General features: G+C 43.0%; 1 protein-coding gene across 1 annotated transcript; it reads right to left on the bottom strand.

The window, feature by feature from the left end:
• Positions 1 to 597: 597 nt before the first annotated feature.
• On the bottom strand, positions 598 to 20,379 carry igf2bp3 (insulin-like growth factor 2 mRNA binding protein 3). Its single transcript, XM_071204879.1, is given in 21 exon segments — positions 598 to 2,827; positions 3,451 to 3,562; positions 3,693 to 3,732; positions 3,735 to 3,825; positions 4,083 to 4,157; positions 4,302 to 4,424; positions 5,306 to 5,359; positions 5,361 to 5,419; positions 5,422 to 5,434; positions 6,012 to 6,100; positions 6,103 to 6,153; positions 6,249 to 6,364; positions 6,713 to 6,726; positions 6,728 to 6,772; positions 6,774 to 6,849; positions 8,935 to 9,213; positions 9,868 to 9,931; positions 10,183 to 10,234; positions 13,297 to 13,345; positions 18,587 to 18,647; positions 19,566 to 20,379. Coding segments are annotated over 21 exon segments (1,740 nt in total). The 5' UTR covers positions 19,741 to 20,379; the 3' UTR covers positions 598 to 2,725.
• Positions 20,380 to 20,894: the final 515 nt, after the last annotated feature.

Here is a 20,894-nt window from a genome sequence, read left to right as displayed (position 1 = left end):
CTGTCTTATACCAGGATGTTTCACGTTACACAGCCAAGAAATGCTAACAGAAGAAACTAGCTACCAAATCAACGAGAGAGTGTAGCATCTGTAAAAGACAAGAAAGGGGAAAGAAAGACAGGACTTGTATCTATTTTGAAGTCTTACAAATCAGAAAGAAAAGGCAAGGCCCTTTTTTTTTAACTGTATTTTTTCTCATTTTAACTATTGAATGCAAAATCAAACGCGTGATTTGACCTTTCTCACAAAAAAAAACCCAAGCAAAAGTTCAAATACATGTAAGCCACACCACCAAAAATAGAAAGCAGAAAGAAATAAACCATCGGTTGAGGATTCAATTAAGTCAAAGAGTACATATAAAACACTGGCAAAGAAAATATTTTTGATCACTTTTTTTTTCTCGATTATTCTCTCAAGTTCTAAAGAGTACATGATTTAGTTTACGTTTTCATTCATATCTGGGGGGAAGCATGGGGAGGCATAAAGAAGGGGGGCAGGGGGCTAAATTCTAACAAATAGAAGAATGCCTCTACTTCAAATACGTGTCTAAAGAGGTAGATCAAAACAAACTGCGAAGGGGGGGGGGGGGGGGGGGGAGGGTGGTTTGGCAGGAAGGAAGCAGGGATTTGGGAGGTGTCTTGGGAGGATATTTTTAAGTATCACTTGTGCCCCTCAGTTAAGCGTGGTGTTAGGATGGCGCGCCCATTTAGAAAGAAGTGTTCGGGGGGGGGACTGAGGTATCGGTGCGTGCTGGCGCTCAGTGGGGGCAGGGGGGGTGCCTCGTGCCACAACAACCCCCCACCCCCTCAGCTGAGGTAGACGGCGTTCTACTGTGGAAGCATGGATACACTCGAGCACTTTTACCACAATCAACATATTTACATTCGGCATGAAGAGACAAATGAAATAAATTGTATATTTAAGTTTTGGATTCCTTTCCTCTTTTCTTACCACCCCCCAAAGTCGGGGGTCATTCAGTATTTTGCCTTTTCTGGCTTTTTCCCTGTTTGAACAAATCAACATCAAGTTACATTTGTGGGATACAGAGAATGTTTTGTTTAAATCAATTTCTATAGCCCAAAAAAAAGAAGAAGAATATGCATCTATCAGTGAGTCTCCCCCTACCCTCACCATTCAGTGAACAACGTTTACATTGACTTTACGGCCTGGCTACAAGGGCCACTGCGAACTGACAAAGCTTGCTCTAAGAAAAAAAAAACCTAGTCCGGCTTGGACCTTGCTAAGACACCGACATTGAGAAGGTGGCAGATGGTCTGGGAACAAAACAGACGAAAAAACAGACTCTCTGCTGACTGTAGGGCAGCGAGCAGACCCCTAAAGTCCACACTGCCCTGGCGACAGCCCTCCTAGGAAGGCAAAAAAGATTTTTTTTTTTTTGACAATTAAAGTACCATTACCAATAACAATGTCAATCCCAAACTAAACGGCATTGCTGCAATGATGTACGTTGGCATTATTTGCATGTTGCAGTTGTTTTGTACTTTTTTTCAGAAGATGGTGGACCCTCAGGGGAAAAACTGAGGCGATTTTCTCTCGATACTCCTGTCAGCCGCCAGCTGAGGGGGCGCCAACTCTTGCTCCGGGGCTGCTATGTACAAATAGACTTTATGTACAGGGTCATCTTAAGTCACACATACACATGAACAAAGCCACCTAAAGCATCCGAGTTGAAGGCAAGGTCAGTTGGCACTGACCAAATTTTAAATTTTCTTAAAAAAATAAAATGTTCAAAGACTATCAGCTTTATAAAGTATACAAAATACCACAAAAGCAAATAAAAAAGAAAGGAACATTTTTTCATATATATATAATCATTTTTCTTTCTCTTCTGAGGTACTAGATCCTGAGGTAGTTAAGTAAAATGCATATTAAATTGGTTTTCCTGGGCAGCAGCAGTTCGGCACTGTTTTCCCCTAAGTGTCAGTCGTGGCGCTGCCCTCACCTCTAAATATATATTCATCTATGTATATAGGTCTATCTATAAAATGCATCCAAATTTATAAAATGCCACTATCATTACTAGGGCAGGACACCCAATATAATCCACCCTTTCAGGGGTCCTGGCCTGAAACAAGAATCTTTCCCCTAAACATGGCCCACCCAATCTGAGCCAACCCTCCCCCAAAATAAACCTTTCTGTTGGTCCAACCAGGACCTTGATAGCAATGCCTTTCCTTTCCACAGAAAACTCATGAGAAAGCTTCATAAACCAATTAAACACTTAAAAAAAAAAAAAACTAATTCAACAAAAATTATCTTGTCAGGTTTGAAGTACCACACCAAGTAGCTGATAGGAGGGGGGGATCCTTATTTCTTCTTTGTGTTTCTAGTGTAAAAAGAGGACAAAAATAATAATATTTTGAACACACCCGTGGGGAGGAGGAGAGCGGTCGAGGGGTGCGTACGTGTGAGGGCAGGTGACATCGTTGGGAGCCCTCAGAAGTACATTCTCACAGAGATGCAGAGAAGTGAGGTGGGTGGAGATTTGGAGGTGGATCGTCTCTTATTAGCCACACCTGAAAGTTCATCAAGCAAGACAAGGAGGGGTGGATGTTTGGTTGGGTTCTGATAATCTTTGACCCCTGAGATGAGCGTTACGACCCCTTGTCGTCTTCTTCTTCTCCCCCGGACTCTGCTTCATCAATCCGTCTGTCGAGTCTTCTATGGCAGATTCAGTCACCGTTCCTCCAGGTCCGCTGGAGATCTACTTCCTGCGGGGCTGTGGCGGTTGGCCTCCAGATGTGGGCTTAGGCTGCTGCTGCCTCCTCACCTGGGCCAGGATCTCCTGGATCTTTCTCTGGGCCAGCTACATGACATAAAACATGACGAGATTAGAGCCAAGTTATCACAATAAGAGTTCTTAAAAGAAAGAGATCTGATGATGAAATCCTTAGAGGTCTGATGCTCTTTCAGAATCAGAAACAGGTTATTACCAGGTAGGTTTACATTTACGAGGAATTGGACTTGATGTCATGGTGCATACATAAAACATTAACATATTTAAAATAATAAAGTAAAATATAGCAGTATTTACATAGAAATAGAATGGAATAAATATGGAATACAATTGGGCAGTAATAAAAAAAGATAGTATATAATAGATATTGTGTACATTGTGTGCATTCATGTACACAATGTAATCCTCTGAAGTTGTTTCTTATATTTAGGAACTCTTCCACGGTGAAAGAGTTCGAAGTACTTTATGTAAACACTGAATTAACGCACAAAACAGAGCGCTCCAAAACACAGAGGCAGCCGTCTGCTTTTTTTCTTTTAGCATGTACGGTATTACAGCTCTCTCAAACAAGTTTAGTAAGACCTTTCTTCAAATGCAGATCTGAAGGAGAACAGTGCCTCTGCGGAATCAGACCTAGGGATTGTTACTTTATGAAGTACTGTAGATCTTCCAGTTGTGTAGAAAAAACCCACCTGGCAAGCAAAGAAGTGTCCGATGATCTTGACGATAACCTGGTCGTTCTCATCAGGCGTCTGGTCCCTTGGCACCACCACCTCTGCACAGGTCAGGTTCTGCAGCTCGTTCCACCTGCAGCCACAAAGGGATAAAATAATTGCGACTGAACACTTAAATGTAGTGCCTAGTTTAGCTTTGTCAGCTGCTGGCTTGGGTTTGTACAGCTAGTATAACCACGAATGAGTTTGAGCCCTTTCTTACCGTTTTTCCACCCTTCCCGATGACGCGTCCAGCAGCAAGGAAGGGACCTTGATGTGAGCCTCCAGCTTCACCTCTTCTTTGGGTCCAAAGAAATTCTCTTCCTTCAGCTTGCCGAAGATGCGACATTGAGCCTGCAACCGGAAAAACACAGATTACTCATGCTGCATTTATGAAAAGGGGACATTTTTACAGAATAAAAGAAAGCCATAGAAAATGCTCAAGACTGTCTCTCCAGAGGCAGAAAACATACTGATAAAAAGCCATAAAAGCTACAAGAACATTATGTCTGCAGAAGTCAAACAGCTGCTCACATAAAATGTAGCTATGCGTCTCAACTCTTTATAACTACTTTGAGGGATTTATGTGTTTTTATGGATGTGAAGAGTACCTTAAACTGAGCCTCTGGTGTTCCGATGATGATGACAACCCGCTGTATGGAGTCCTTCTCTTCTGCAGGGGCAATCTGAAGAGGACGAACAGTCAGCAATAAATACAAAAAACAGCAACCTTCACTTATGTTTCCTATCAGTAAAAAGGGACAACAGGTAGTCCGCAGTCATCGACACATCACTGAGATTCCAAACTTCACTTCCTGTCCAACACTCACCTTGATTGAGGCTCCGGCAAAGTGTGACAGCTGTTTGATGTGTTGACCCTGTTTTCCAATGATGGCTCCCACAGCGAGTGCAGGGATGAACAGGTGAACGGTCTCCGACTCCGGCTGTCCCTGCTGGGAAAATCAACACTTTATTACAACTGCAGATAACGAACTTCAGCGAAGCAGACAGACAGTGGATCCAGCAAAAGCTTTTCAGTTGGGTTTTTCTTCCTACGACGATTAAACCCAGTGGGAATTTGTTTTCCTCTTCTTTCTTTGTTAATGTTTATTTGTTATCCAAAGCCACAATCCTAATAAGCAACATGCATAATACTACACAAAGAAAAACCAGTGTTCATGTTTAGTTGATTGGAGATCTGGTGTACATCGACAAGGTGGGACAACAAGTAGCACTGTTGACTTTGGATCGCGGCCAATATTCTGTTCAATCTGTCAGCTGGGGGTACTATAACAATTTCTTTTGGCAGCCTCTAAATCTGGAGATGGGCTTTTACTGCCGAGGAAGTTCTGTTTGAAAGACATTCACCTTCCTACTAAAGTGCAAATGCAGCATCATTTGCAGAAATAACACTGTAGAACATTTAAAATATGGCTAGAAGCCAATATGCTTTTGCCCACCAGGATTTGTTTCCCCAAGCACACAGATCAGGGTCTACCTAAGAAAGGTCAAAGATCAAGGGGCAGAAGAATAACTTCTAATCCCGCAGCGAGCAGCCACAAGCCGTGCAAAGCACTTTGGGACGGGGGACTTACAGAAAAGGGCTGGCTGCTCGCAGAGAGCATAGGAGACCAAAATGTCCCCTCACCACCATAAGGACTGCACTAAAGGAAACAAAGCAACATGAGGTAGAGTTGCTACAGACTAAATATAACGTTTTTCTTACAACCCTCACCGAAAAGCTGCGGAATACAGTTTGTGTACACAGCGATTTCTTGGTTTTTAATGTACGTTTTTAGGATATACTAGATGTGAAAAGAAGACCGCCACTTACTCCATAGGCTGATCCACCGTGGGCTCCGTGAGGCGGCATCCCGGACATGGAGGGGGCCCATGCCTGGCGCGCCGCTGGGGAACAAACCCAGAGCGTTCAGATTCAAGCCTGGATCAGGTTGGACTGCAGCTGGAGGAGAAATGGGAACAGATCCATTAATGCAACGCACATCAAGGTTTGTATGCTTGCTCATAGGACACAAGTTTAACAGACAAGTCAAGACTTCAGATCAGAGTTAAAAGATAAATATCAATCTCAGAGGAACATCTGCTTCATTTGAACAAGTATGTTTATTAACCCAGATTTCAGACTATCCACCCAGGCTCTTGAAGCATTATTTGTACCGCATTGTTAAAAGTTTCCTTTTTCCAATGGACTGCATTTTAGCATACAAAATTCTTTTGCATTGATTGAACATTTTTGCCAGTTGAGCCTAATTAAAATGCCCAGCCAATCCAAGAATACGGTCATGAGAAATTGAGACTCCCAAATTAAAGTGTGAATGTGACAGGATAATACAGGATATGAAAGTGCTGCTATGGCTATTCCAGATAACTGATGTGCATGTTCCGAATTTCCTTCCTAAAAACACATTTTCTGGTTTCCTGTTTTTATTACTTCTATTGAAATGTTCCGTTAGAAATCAAGTTGTTTTACACATCTCCCACTTGAAGGAAATAGAGTTTCGATAAATAAAAATGCTTACGTTCATAGCGGCCATGTCACTCTCATACGATTCCATGATCTTCGTCATCAACTCCTCTAGAGCTTTGTTGCTCTCCTTGAGGGTGCCGTTATCGTGATGGTCCTCTCTAGGTTGTACACGGTCAGGTCAAGGAGACTGGAAAGAAAGAATGAGGGAAGTGTGAGGGGATACATTATGTGAGTGTCTAAATGACACTAAGCATATACATGTCAATAAAAAGTGAACTTACGCAGAGATTGGTGATCTTGGTCCCGGTATCCTGCTCGATTTTCTTCAGGTTGCGTCCTTCCTTTCCAATTAATCTTCCTACAAAGTTGTTGTGTGCAAGTATCTTCAGTGGGATCGCCTCAGTACTGCAGACACAGATGGGATGTTAAGTTAAAATGAGAACCTTAAACACAACATCCAGATCAGTCCTCTCCTACCGATATCATTTTGTCTGCATGCATTTCATTCATCATAAACTAGCTGTGAAAGTATCTATCTTTCAACATGTTAGTTTATTACCAGACACAACTGTTAGAGTACTTTTTAATATTGTCATGTGAGAGAAAAAAAGGTAATTTAAAGAGCGGACAATTATCTCAGCCGTGTTTAACAAAATAACCACTTTAAGTCTTTTACAATTATTTATGTGACATACAAAAATTATAAGAATCCTTGCAAATATTTTGCATTTCATTTTATTTGGGCAAACTCACAACTTTGTGTCGACAGGCTTCCTTCTGCATGATCTCCATGATGGTCATACAAGCGTTCAAAACAGCCTTCAGGAGTGGAGTGAATAGTGATGGGCTTCTCTGCAGCACCTGCATTTTCTTTCCTGTGGATGTCAATCCTGGAGTACAGACAAGACACATTTGTTAAGCACCTTTCAACAACAAGATAGGACATGAATGCATTTAGATGAAGTTTCCAATTCAAACAACCATATTGATTAAACAATGAAAATCTAAAGAATAAAAGGACAATAAACAAAACAAATAAGGGCGCAGCGTTAGATATGAATAAATTGTCCTAAATTATACAAAGAAAGAAAGCAAAAGTGCAGAACATTCTTGAAGAAATTATGTAAACTAAGCCATATTTTAACTACGGCAAAACATGAATTTACCATCTGTGCACAATAATCCAACTCCCATGTTTCAACAGTTATCCATCCATCCATCCATCCATCTTCTCCGCTTATTCCGTGGTCGGGTTGCGGGGGTAGCAGTTCCAGTAGTTCCAGCAGAGAGCCCCAAACTTTCTTTTCCCTGGCCACATCAACCAGCTGGGGATCCCAAGGCGCTCCCAGGCCAGCGAAGAGATATAATCCCTCCACCTGGTCCTAGGTCTACCCCTTGGTCTCTTCCCAGCTGGACGTGCCTGGAACACCTCCCTAGGGAGGCGCCCAGGTGGCATCCTAACTAGGTGCCCGAACCACCTCAACTGGCTCCTTTCGACACAAAGGAGGAGCGGCTCAACTCCGAGTCCCTCCCGGATGACCGAACTTCTCACCTTATCTCTAAGGGAGACACCAGCCACCCGGCGGAGGAAACCCATCTCGGCCGCTGTATCCGCGATCTCGTTCTTTCGGTCATGACCCATCCTTCATGACCATAGGTGAGGGTAGGAACGAAAATGGCCCCGGTAGACAGAGAGCTTTGCCTTCTGGCTCAGCTCCCTTTTCGTCACAACGGTGCGGTAAAGCGACTGCAGTACCGCTCCCGCTGCTCCGATTCTCCAGCCCATCTCACGCTCCATTGTTCCCTCACTCGAGAACAAGACCCCAAGATACCTTGAACTCCTTCACTTGGGGTAAGGACTCATTCCCTACTTGGAGTGGGACAGTCCATCAGTTTCCTACTGAGAACCATGGCCTCAGATTTGGAGGTGCTGATCCTCATCCCAGCCGCTTCACACTCGGTTGCGAACCGATCCAGTGAGTGCTGAAGGTCGCAGACCGATGAAGCCATCAGAACCACATCATCTGCAAAAAGCAGTGGTGCAATCCTTAGTCCACCGAACTGCAGACCCCCCCCCCCCACGACTACGCCTCGAAATCCGATCCATGTATATTACAAACAGGATTGGTGACAAAGCGCAGCCCTGGCGGAGGCCAACCCTCACCGGAAATGGGTCCGACTTACTGCCGAGGACCCGGACACAGCTCTCGCTTTGGGAGTACAGAGATTGGATGACCCTGAGTAGAGACCCCCTCACCCTATACTCCCGCAGCACCTCCCACAGTAACTCCCTGGGAACTCGGTCATACGCCTTCTCCAAGTCTACAAAACACATGTAGACCGGATAAGCGTACTCCCAGGCCCCCTCCAGGATCCTTGCGAGAGTAAAAAGCTGATCCGTCGTTCCACGACCAGGACGGAATCCGCATTGTTCCTCCTCAATCTGAGGTTCGACAATCGGCCTGACCCTCCTTTCGAGTACCTTAGAGTAAACTTTCCTGGGGAGGCTGAGTAGTGTGATGCCTCTGTAATTGGCACACACCCTCTGATCCCCCTTTTTAAAAGGGGAACCACACCCCGGTCTGCCACTCCTTCGGTACCGTTTCCGATTTCCACGCAACGTTGATGAGACGTTTCAACAGTTATATTTTAGCAAAAAGGCATGCGTTCAGGAAGTCTTGAGCTTTTCTCCAAAACACAACAATTCAACATGCTAATTGATGTTTTGAAGAAGAGTTGTTGTTTAATGTGGCACCCTCCCATTCACTTGAACTCATCAATACTGTTTTTGGTCTTCCTTTCACTCTGGAGGAATGCAACGCAATGTTATTTCCTAAATTAAAGGTAAAAAGGAGTAAGATATAAGGATCATTCTTGTGGTGAAGTATTCCTATAACGCTGTAAATCAACAGTACAGAAATGTGACCATACACAGCTACCTGCTCCAGTATAACTCCTGACATTTGGGTACGTACTTTGAGTGAGTCTGTTTGGTGATGTTGCGGATAGTGGCACCTTCCTTGCCGATAATGGCCCCAACAAACTGCGTGGGCACCAGCATGCGCAGCGGAATGTCCGACTGCATTTTGGGCCGGGCACCCTGACCTGGAGAGCCGGAACGAGGGGTTCCACGGGCGTTAAAGCCTCTGCGGCCCCTGCCTGATGCCCCCTCTGCTGCAGCCGTCTCGTCTGGGATGTACGACACTTTCAGGGCAAAGTTCTCCATCATAGATCCATTCAGTTTTTCCATCGCCCTGGAGAGCATAAAGAGATGTCAGTCCAGAAAAACTTGTGAACAGGTATGATTAAAAACACAGAAGGCTTTTAGACAGTCACTGCTATGAATGACTTAGCTGCTAAACTTATGTTGTTATCAATGGGAGTATCCAAGGAGAGGGGACATTTAAAACTAAGCGACAAAGAGGTTCAAGCTTCTTCAAGCACAGTATACTGATCGGCAGCGGCATCAATTCTAGTGAGCCACTTAATATAGCATTCACACTTCATTTACATCTGCCTCTTCAGCCGCAAGAATTAAGATGTATAGTGAAACCATCAATTGCCTGGAGATGTCTACAACCAATTGTGTATGGATAAACATTGTAGTATGATTTATGTACACCAGGGGGCATCATATGGTTAATTTAACCCCCCTCATTCATTTCCAACACACCCCCCCCCCCCTCCCCCTATCTTCATTGCATGTCGAATTAAACTGGACTGTTTTTTGTAAAGAGGAAATCAGGTACACTGCAAGAAGACTGGACCGGGGAGGTGGAAGTCATTTGCAACAAAGAATGCTGGGTAAAGTGAAAAACTTGAGCGGATCCATGTCAGAGACATGAAGACGGATGAGATGGAGGTTAATGATGTTAATACACTGCATGTGCGTGTATGTGTGTACTCACAGACGGGCCTGGTCCTTCGCTGCATATCGAACGTTGACTACTGCAGTCTCTGTGTCAGTGTTTACTGTGGCGGGCACAGCACAGTCAATCCACAAATTCAGTGATGCAATCTATCAACAGTGGCTACTTCTACATGGCAACACAATTGTTCAAAGGACATTTCAATTTGGCTTTAATAAATAATGCAACTTTAACAAAATTGCATAGCTGTTAAATAACAACAAATCTTGATGCAGTATAAAAAGGTGTTTTAGGCAAGGTAATGGAATAATCTGTTGATGCAATTGCATTGTTTAAACTAAAGTCCGTATTTACCTTGTTCACAGCTCTCCACTGTTCCATACTGAGCAAGCATACCATCCAAGACCTGAAAGAAAATAATAACCATTATTACTCAGAAATATTGAAAGCTTTTGACCTGAACCTGCTGGTGAGCAGAAGCTCATCTGTGGGAACAGTCCATTAATCTTGGAGCTTTATGTTGAGTTATATGGATACATTAAATGGCTTCTTGTGAATGCCTGTCAACCTCAAATTATTTTTCCTCCAAGATTCTTGCATAGTCAAGGTCATGTGATTAAATGTAGAAAAACATTTCTAAAATAAATAATAATAATTAGGTCTCAAGCAGACCGCTATTGAACTTTGGAAACTTTGAGACATTTAAAATATTGGTGAAAATTATTCAATCCTTTTAATTAAAAAAAAAAACCATGCAAGCAAAACATGTTGCTTTATTGAAAATGATTCAATTGAAAAACCCAAACACACTGGCCACCTGACTAAATCTGGAAACCACAGGATTTTAATTCATAGATAGTGATCAAATGTGGGCGAGAGGGGGAGCGAGGGTTCCAGGCTAAGCTAAGACATCCAACCATGCTCAGTTTAATCTGAGGCCACACCCCCAAGAGCTCAACCCCACTTTTTAGCCAACAAGGCTGCATCCCTGCCCCCTACTCCTCCAACCCACCAACCATCCAGCCTCCCTGCCATCTCCGCTGCTTGGCTGCTCCTGAGCCGATACGAGTTCCCTGAAGCCAAGAGTTGCTGGCTAATGACTGGATTGTTTGCCTGTCTGTCTAACAAACCCAGCCAATGGGAATCCAGGCCACTCAGGAAAGGGTGGGGTACATTCCAGCAGGAAGCAAGGGCTGGGGGAGGGGTGCGAGTTCATGCTACACATTCTGTGAATCGGAGCACATGGAAGGGAAGGGGAAACAGTCCAGGCCCACCCACCCACTACAGCCTGTGAACACGCCACTACTCTCGCCACTATTCTCTCGCTGCAGGGCTACACACCATGACCCATTGTCTTATCTACCTGATAAGATAAATATAAGGCCTTTGCATCAAAAGAGCCTATTCTTTTCTGTTGCTCCATTCCTCTTACCCCTCCCCCGCTGAGGCGGAGAAACCTCCATGTCACCTTTCGAAAAAAGCAAACGGCTCTCTCGCTACATGCTAGGAACATGGGTGGATCTGCAGTTGGGGGACATGCGTAGGCAAAGCGAGACCACCATTACAAAACACTGAGTCTGTCCGTAGCCATTTGATCATACTGAGTGAATCAGGCTGAAATCTAAAGCCATGTATTAACCTTACAATTCAGAACCATTGTGCAATTCAATGAGAACATTCTTAGTAGGCTTGCATAGTCTTTAGGAGGAGAAAATTCAACTGAACGAAACTACAGGCTCACGCCATCACAGCTAAAGCTCTGCAGAGGGAAGGGGGAACAAAAAAAAAGTCACGTAAAGCTGTGTTACAGCCACATGAGATTCAACATGGAGGTTAATGCTGCCATGTTGAGTTTGACAAAAAAGATTGAGGGAAAAAGAGGTAGTGAAATGTGTCCGTTAGCTTTAAAAGTGGTCAAATTAAAGTCTAGATGGATTTACGTCTGCGTAGTAAATCAGTGTGTACTCAAAGAAGAATTTGTAGCCAACACTGAACATAGTTTTGGATTAAATGTTCATCAATGTAAAGGAAAAAATAAATACATTGCAAGGACACTTCTGTTGCTCAACACCAAGTCAGATTAAGAGGCCACTGCCTTATTGGTGAAACTACACATTTTACAGCAGAATCATTTAATTGATTTAGTTATTTCGTTTGTGCCACATATTTTTCTCTTTTTACCCTTTAGGAAATACCAAACAAGAGAATTGCCTTTGAGTTTTAACACCGACCTTGAGTGCCAGTGTTACTGCTTAAATTCACTCCTCTGTAAAACATCCAATCAACTCAGAGTTCCATCTATGCACCTGCGCACATTTAGCATGATCAATTCAGACATGGTTTGCTGATGAAAAAGTGTGATTTTGCCAAACATTTTTCCAAGATAAAGTCAAAACAATATACTCGGCTTTCACAACTATCAGAATTATAATGTATATTGTTTATTTTTAGCGTTTGGTACCTTGTTTGTAAATGAATGTGCAAACGGACACAATAAGGGCATTGTATAAACTTGTATTTCAGATGTATTGTTTCTTCAAATGTAAAAGTACTTATTACTGTATTTCTACTTCACCCGTAGAAATAAATCACAATATATTATTGGACAACATAGACTATTTACTTAAATTAGGATACAGTTAAATCTCAAAATATAATCTTTGGACATGTAATGTTTCTAGCACATCACTGATTGGATACAAATTGTAAAGGTACACAAATATATCAAATCACTTAATTTCCAGACTAATGTCTTCAACAAAACACACTAAAGAACCACATAGTACACTAAATTGAAATATCTCTTTGCACCATATTAGGATTAACACACAGTAATCCACAGGGCCACGTCAAACCCCCCCGTTGTGTGAAATGTTTCACAACGCCACAGACAATACACTTGGTTTATTTTTATTTCATTACCAGAAGTGTTTTTTGCAAAAAAAGACAGTGAAGAGGCATTCACTTTCAAACTAGCACATGTGACCATAACAGCACAATTAAGTCCCGTTTGCCATTTTAAGAACATCTGATCCTGTGTATATTAATAATTCAAAAACAATAAGCTTTTTCAAAATGCTTTAAGAAACACGCCGAGTAGGTTGCAAACACATTCAGCAATACAACACTACTAAGATCATGTAACTGCTTAAAGTTTCCTCGTGTGCCTGACTCAGCCAAACCCTCGAGACCTTACTCTTTTAATTCTTCCAATAGTTTGTTCAGTAATGCCAAGCTCCTGTGTAGCAAACATTGTATAACTTCAACCTTTAGAAATCATTTCTGCTTTATCAAATCGCAGTTCCACCCACTGGTTGGTGCGTTAGGCCTGACCTTACAGCTTTGTTAAAATAATTAGAAAGAACATGCTTAATTGAAACCCAAAAAGGTAAGCAAGGTGACTCCAGAGTCCACTAAATGCCCAATAATGCCCCGCCCTGGAACAGTTAGCAGCCTGTTAGCACTCACCTCCCACTGCATGTGAGGCGGGATGTTCCTGATCTGCATCTTACAGCTCCTGGAGAGAGGATAAGGGAGGAAGACGGTGGGGGATGGATGAAGGGGGAGGGAGATAAATTGATGGGAAAAGAGAGATGGGAGAGAGTTTCAGTTAGTAGCCGACAATACCAAGAGCACAATGAAAAAATAAGGCATTTTAATTGAAAACAAAAAAGGACTTCATTCACTCCATCTAGCAAGAAAGACCAAGATGGAGGAGCAGCAGATACAACCTCTGCTTTAATTCCATTCCCCACCGAGCAGGTGCAATGAAACACCCTGGGTAAAGCGTGAGAGGAAGTGATGGAGAAAAAAAGGGCAAAGGGGCGATTTTGAATCTCAACTGGGTGGCCTAAAATGTAAACCTTTTTTTTTTAAAAACCCATACCACACACTTCTAAATCCTAAATCACAGATTGTGTCACACAAAGTGCGAAGGACGAGATGTGAAAGCAGGCAGGCATAAAGGTGAGAGCAGAGGGGAATACGATTCAAGAGGCAAGAGAAAGATGCATCTGAAGGTTGTGTATTTGCAATTTTGTCAATCATTTGCTCTATAGCATTGCATGATGAGGTTTCAACCGGTGCAATTCCCAACCCCACTCCCAACTACAACATACAATGATCAAGGAGTATCAGCTGCTGTAAAAAAGGGTCACACTCAATGGCAAGAATCAAAATTGCGTGCTTGTTCTTAGAGACTGTGAATACAACAGAAGCAAGTGGAAACCAGTATTAACAAAAAGGTGCTGTGTGCCCCGTCACTAGAATCAAACGAGGACAAAAATCCCAGATTCATCCGGTTAGCATGAAGGTTCCCAAATGTAGTTACAAATTGTGGAAAGCATCATGAGTATACTGGGTAAATGTGGAGGTCACGCAGACAAGGAACTTCTGGATCAATGAGTCAGAGTTTTACAAATGTGAGAAAAGCCCTGGCCACTCCAAAGTCCGCTGCATGTGGATACGAACAGATGTAAAGGAACAAAATGTACATATGGCTGGGAGGTGAAGCATGAACACACACAGTGGAATCGCAAATCCAGACCCCATCCCATTTTCACACCAGCCTTACCCCTCACAACACATGGACCTCATACATATGCATCTAATTTAAACTACTTTGTGTGTGGACATCTGTGTAAAAACTTTCTTTCTTTTCTCTAAAAAATATAAAAATAATCACCGAGCTCATCTTGTAAAAACAGCTCTACCGTTACTGGTTGTTTTCTAATCTGCTGGTGAGAAAGTACACCATGCAGCATTTTTTAAATGTCTCCTAAGTGAATGAACTCACATAAAAAAAAGGGGTGCCTAAGAGTTGCATCTTTTGTTATTTTCCATAAAATGTAACTGAGCTGTTAAAAAAAGACTTAAAATGCAGCTCATCCTGTACAAACAGCTCTGCCGCTATTGGTTGTTTTCTAATCTGCTGGTGAGAAAAATACACCATGCAGCATTTTTAAGCAATTTATTTAAAACTCACAAGGACATCTACGCAGTAAAAGCATACTGCCCATGTGCAACAGGGGCCGCAGTAGTTTACATTCCTCAGTTTAGCTCTAAGACCTCAATCAAGCCAGCAGAAGTTCAACAAACATATTTATGTTTGAGACATTAGGAAACTACTTTATTCTTAATGGGCAAATTATATAGAAAATTCCCAAATAACTTCCAAGAGGAATTCCAGCCCTTTCCGGCCCACTGTGCCATTCCTGGCTGATCCGGCCCCCTCTCCCCACACATTCTGTATGCTCTGCATTGCGGTGGGAACGCCATGCGAAATGTGCAAATGCACCGAGCACTTCCACTCGGATTAACCTATAGCTCCACACACACAGAAGAAGTCAGCCAGGGTATAGGGTGGGTGGGTGGGGGTTGGTATACATTCCCTAGTCCAAGCCTTTGATTTGGGGAGGGGGGAGGTGTGTGTGAGTGGGGTGTGGTGTTTGTGAGGGTGGGGGGGGGGGGACTAGCCCTGTTTCAGGCAAGGGTAACAAGGGCCCTCTCTGCCCTGTGGGGGTGGGGCCCTGTTACCATGGACACGGACAAGTCCACTGACAGGAACATGTAGCGCGGGTTAAAAGTGGGAGGGGGAGGGACAGGAGTGACTAGGGTTGGCTCGTCATGTGATTGCCAGGAGGAGGCCGGACTCCTTATTTACTTTTTCAAATGTACCAATATTCAGCATGTTTGCCCGCTTCCTTAGCCGCTCAGCTCAAGCCTGCAGGGTGGACGTAATACACACAAGTAGGTGTATTAAAACACATAAGCATGCAGCCATTTAAGACAAAAGCATTCACAATGAGACTGCATCACACCTGTATTCATTTCCAAAAGCTCACTGAAGCACTCAACACTATCTGGTTTGGGACCTGTGCTCGACGCCCATCCACAGCCATCAACTATTCAGTATGCAGAGGTTCTGAATGACTGAACTCCACAGCCTGGTTTCCGCTGCCTTCTCACAGGCCTTATATGCACACTGACCCAATAAGCTAAATTCAACATTTGAACAGATGAGTTGAATAACAATTAGAAATTAATCAACTTCTGCAAACACTAATACACAATTGTGACTACTACCTACATCAAACCATTTTATATACACGCAAGACGAAGCAAAAGCAAAATGTCATTCTGATTTGACCTTGCAAGAGGAAGAGTCTTTTCTTGCAGTCTGGGTAAAACAAGGGCCACATTCATAATTGTCTGGCACCCCAAGTCTCCGTCCTAAATCCCTGTTTCTGCAGGTGGGGCCCACTGTGACCCCATGACCTGATATTCTTGAAATAAGAGCCAGGAGCCTTTTCTACAGACAGCACTGATACGATCTACACTATTGACTACATTTATGCAGTTTTTTGTATATATAACAGCTGTTACTTTACCCCACTCACTGAGGACATTAGCTACACTATTGTATGTTCTTAAATAAAGCATACAGTTATTCACCTATGGATAAAGTAGGTTAAATAACATGTTCCCCTCTCTTTGGGGCCACTCTTCATGCCATTTCCTTTTTTTCATGTGCATGTGGGGATGGGCAAGATTTTTTTTACTTTATCCAACAAGGGGAGCATAATCTGACTGAAGAAGAGTTCAAAATATGACACTTCTGCAACTTGTTTTGCTACCAATTAATTAAATAAAACATTTAGTGGTCAATGATAGACTGTTAGCCAGAATAAATACATATGGCCCAGTTGCTTGCATTAACAAGCCGTTTAATATACTTGTAAAAAGCTGAATCAAAAGTGAAACTATAAACGGGTCCCTTTAAACAGTTTTACTTGAAATGTAAATACACCTGGATGATTCTGATTGATCCTGGGTTTCTTATTCTACCTGTACATGCTTTCTGGGTAAAACATAAATTAAAGTTCAAGAAATTGTCAGGAAAATGTGGGTGTCCACTTTAAATTCCAAATACAAAAAACAAAGCCAAGTACAGCACATTTTCACAACAAAATATAAATGTCTATAAGACAGCTGAAATATTTAATAACTATAATACTACTAACACTATGCAATGCTGGACAATATTTTTCAATTAACTGAATTATGTTGGATTAAACTGCTAATACACAGATTTCCTGAAGTCACTATTGAATGCAGCAGCAGATGTGTTTGCTAGTGAACTGGACATATTTTTATTGGCGGTTTTGGCCACGTTCATGACAAATTTAAAAAGCAATGCACATCCAAATGTTTGATTACATGTTGCATTATTACCCATGTGAAATGCCACACTGCTCAGCATGTCATTCTACACATTTCTATCTTCACGAGCCCCACGATAACCACCTTCATCTGTCTGCTGCAGCACTTCCCCTTGCTGAAAGGTTCAAAGGTTAAGCCATTGCGATTGGCCGAGTCCCCATTTAATATTTGCAGGTTGGAATGCAAAGAGGGGCCCCAGTGTCCAAGTGTGTAGCCCAAACTCAGAATACTGTTCCCATTGACTACTGCTATGTTCCATGTTGTAAAGGGGGGGGCACGTTTTACTTTTTAAAGTGTGGCTGAAACTCGACTCTGCTGCTGCCATAGCCACCACAGCAGGCACTAAAAAGACAGAGCAACGTCACCAGTTTTTTCGTTATCTGGAAAATGTGTCTCAAGATTTGACGCAAAATTGTCATTTAGCTTACCTGGTTTAATTATCCAAGGCACCATTTAAACCAGCAGCCTACAAAGTGGCCAGGAGCTTGTAGGTGGACATTTTTTTGAAAAATATATAAATCTCTGCCATGTCCTTTTTCACCTCAAGGTACTTTCTATATCAAATAAACATAACAGTCCACAAGCCTACGTGTTTCCTCCTCGCCTTTCTGATTTCAAAACGTGACTTTGCGTAAAACAGCAAATCATTCAATTACACTTTAAAAAGCGACTTAACCATGCATATTACCTGTAACACCTTTTAGAAAACATTACACCAATTACCAAGTGAGAGACGTTTTAATTGAAATCAAAATAATGATTAATTATGGCCGAATTGCGTCACCACCTAAAAACACGCATACAATGCCAACATGCCTCAGTATTTTACGTCCTCGGCACATTACGTAGACCCTTCACGGAAATACATTTATATTTCACTTTTTAGGTAATAGAGACTGAGAGACGACTGACCAAGAGTGGCTACTGGGCTCTAACTCTGAAACTAAGGGTTTCCGTGACTTGTGCCCCAAACCTCCCATTCCACTCGCGTTTGGGAGTCCATCTCATGCAACAGCAGCACAATGTGCAGAGGAGGGCGGAAGCGCAGGGCAGGCAGTGAGAATGACGGGCAGATCCTTCTCAAATGGACGACTCCACAAGGCCTGTGCGCCTCAAACACAGCCTGCACACACATTTCGACCCTGCACATTCAGGCTTTTAACTAATCGCCCCGAAGTTGGAGCTCAAACAATACAAAGTACTGAACATACAATATGTGCGAGCGACAGAATATAGGCTAGTTAAAACCTTAATGCACGACGGTTTTAGGAGCACTCCACAGTCATGGCGAAAGGAGGGAGTACACCACCATACGCCCCTTTAATTTGACCCCAAAGCATTCAGGGGGGGGAACAAAACACACCTTATTTAATCAACATTTAAAAAAAATACTGAATTGAAATTGCACAGCAATGTAAACACACATTTCGGGAAAATCCAAAAAAAGGCTCATTGAAGAATAGGATAATTGGGAGGCAACTGCAGCTCCCACGAGTTGAACCAAAAAGCAGTAGGCTATATTGTAAAAACGACCTACCTTTGACTTTTAGGGACCGAGATCGCCACTTCGAGAACTTTCCCAAAGAGTTCTTCATTACCTAAAAAAACAAAAAGACACAACTATTAGTGTCATTAATCATTTGACCTCCTGAACAACAGGCCTCCTCTCCTGCTCGTGGAAATGCATTCAGGAGTATTTTTGCTACTCGTTTTGGGTAGTGTACTTAAATCTAAACATGCATATGTACACAATGTATAATTCAAGTACAATTTGAAACTAGCAACACAAAAGGCAAAAAAATGTGCGAGCCACTACACGAACCAGCTAATACGTACAATTATACGAGTTTCTTAATTCTTACGTGTTCTGTTGTGAGTAGGCTTTACTATAATTTAATAACAAACCATGAGACGAAGTGAATTATTTACAAAAGCAGATAGTCGTTTGGCTCAGTTAGTTGGCCTACATTTGACCAACACAATTAAACCACCTGGTGTGTCAGCATGGGCGAAATGGCTTCACAATGTAGCAAGTTGTGGCCACAAGAGAAGGCCTATAGTTTGGAACCTGGACATGTATGTGAGTTCAAATTGAAGCTTATAAAAAGCAGCAACACACCACGGCTTCTGTTCACAATCGTGCCAAAGTGAGCTGTTAGATAAAGCCCACAATGAGGTTCACTACACGGCGTCCACAGCCCGCTGCCTGAACGCCACACACAACAGGAAAGCCTCGGTATTTCTTTCTTATCCCCCCATAATTGGGTTTACTCAGTTTATAAAGTAACACTCATTTAAATTACAAGTGCATAATTTCACTCGAACCCATGGCAGCTATTTTTTCTGAACCCACAGTGTCAAAAGGCCAAGTAAAGGTTGTGCGAGAGAAAGAAATGGTTGCATACACCCCCACCCCACAGGACTCAAGTAAAAGCAATCTTCACGCAATTGCAGCAGTTGAGTGAGTCTTTCGAATCACCACTTTTTTACAATTTTATTTAACCAACATTTCTCACCTGATATCCTTTCGATGGCCAGGTTTGCTGCTTTCTCGTCCGGGCAATCCACAAATGCATAGCCAGTTTTGACAAGAAACGGACCACTGTGCGGGATCTTCAAACGCTCAAAGATAGTTTCTAAGTCCTCCTCGCTCGCCTCAGCGCTCACGTTGCCAATGTATAGCTTATTCATGTTTTGCGCCGAAAAAGGGACAATCTTTACGCTGAGGGAGAGATAGATGTTTGCTCTCACGGATGTGCAGTGTTTGGAGTAGCCTAAATCGCCGATACTACTACGGAGAGGCTGTGGCGTGCTTCCCGGTCGTTCAAGCCACAGATAGATTTAAACTGGCAGCCTCACTGTGCGTTCGCTCTCCCTCGCCCCTCTGTCTCTATCGCGCAATAAATAAATGCTCAATTATTAATCTCGTGTCTCCAAACGATGGCGCGTTGGGTGAAAAGGAGGAGAAACTACTTTGTGTCTTCCTCCAAACCCCTTGGCAAAGAGACAGAGAATGTCACACACGGTAAGGCTGGCGCCCGCCTCTAAGTCTAGATCCTAGAATAAGAAGAAGAAGAAGGGGGTGAAAAAAATCCTCCGCTATTCCGGCTTTTTGAATGAGCCACGTGTTCAAACTACAAATCAGCCCACACGTGAGGAATCCCAATTGCTCAATTAAGTGTTTGGGATTGGGGAAAATTGCACGGGAATCTGGGGTGGGGACAGCAGAGGGGAGTGGATAAAAAAGGAGGGGAAGAGTGGATTGGTGTTGGGGAAAAAACCTGGCGAGCTATGTGCGTAAAGGGATTCCGTGAGAACCCAGTGTATCTTTACTAGAATCACATTCGTGTGCCTTTCTCTGCAAACACTCGGTTCTTATTGGTCGGCGGAGGAATAGTAAAACGGCAATGCGCTCATGCAGGCCCACGCTGATATTGCGGGGGCTTGTGCGCACGGCTGTGCTAAGTGCGCTGTACTGATGACACAAGAGCAGGAAAAGGGGGTGGGGACAGTCATAAATGATGTTGCACTATATTGTTAAATTGAAAGCTGGGCACATTTAATTTTAAGAAACTTGACTAGGGAGGGCCCTGCGCCCCTCCTCGGGCCTCCGCGCAATATGTGAATGACACGTAGGCTACTACTATCCACATGACGGCATCCATCTTCTCCAACTAAAGTGGAGCCATGCCCTCCCTGATCCACAACTCAAAGTCCAATTGCAGGCCCGATTTTCCCGTGGCCACACAAAATAAATCAAGGGGGGTGTCTTTGGGAGAGATGAGTGCTTCCCCCCCCCCTCATTTGTTTTATCCAACTTTCAGACCCTTTGGCACAACGAGGAG

The sequence above is a fragment of the Pseudochaenichthys georgianus genome, chromosome 11, assembly GCF_902827115.2.
Source record: "Pseudochaenichthys georgianus chromosome 11, fPseGeo1.2, whole genome shotgun sequence".
Taxonomy (NCBI): domain Eukaryota; kingdom Metazoa; phylum Chordata; class Actinopteri; order Perciformes; family Channichthyidae; genus Pseudochaenichthys; species Pseudochaenichthys georgianus.
This window is presented reverse-complemented; position numbering and strand designations above follow the sequence as displayed.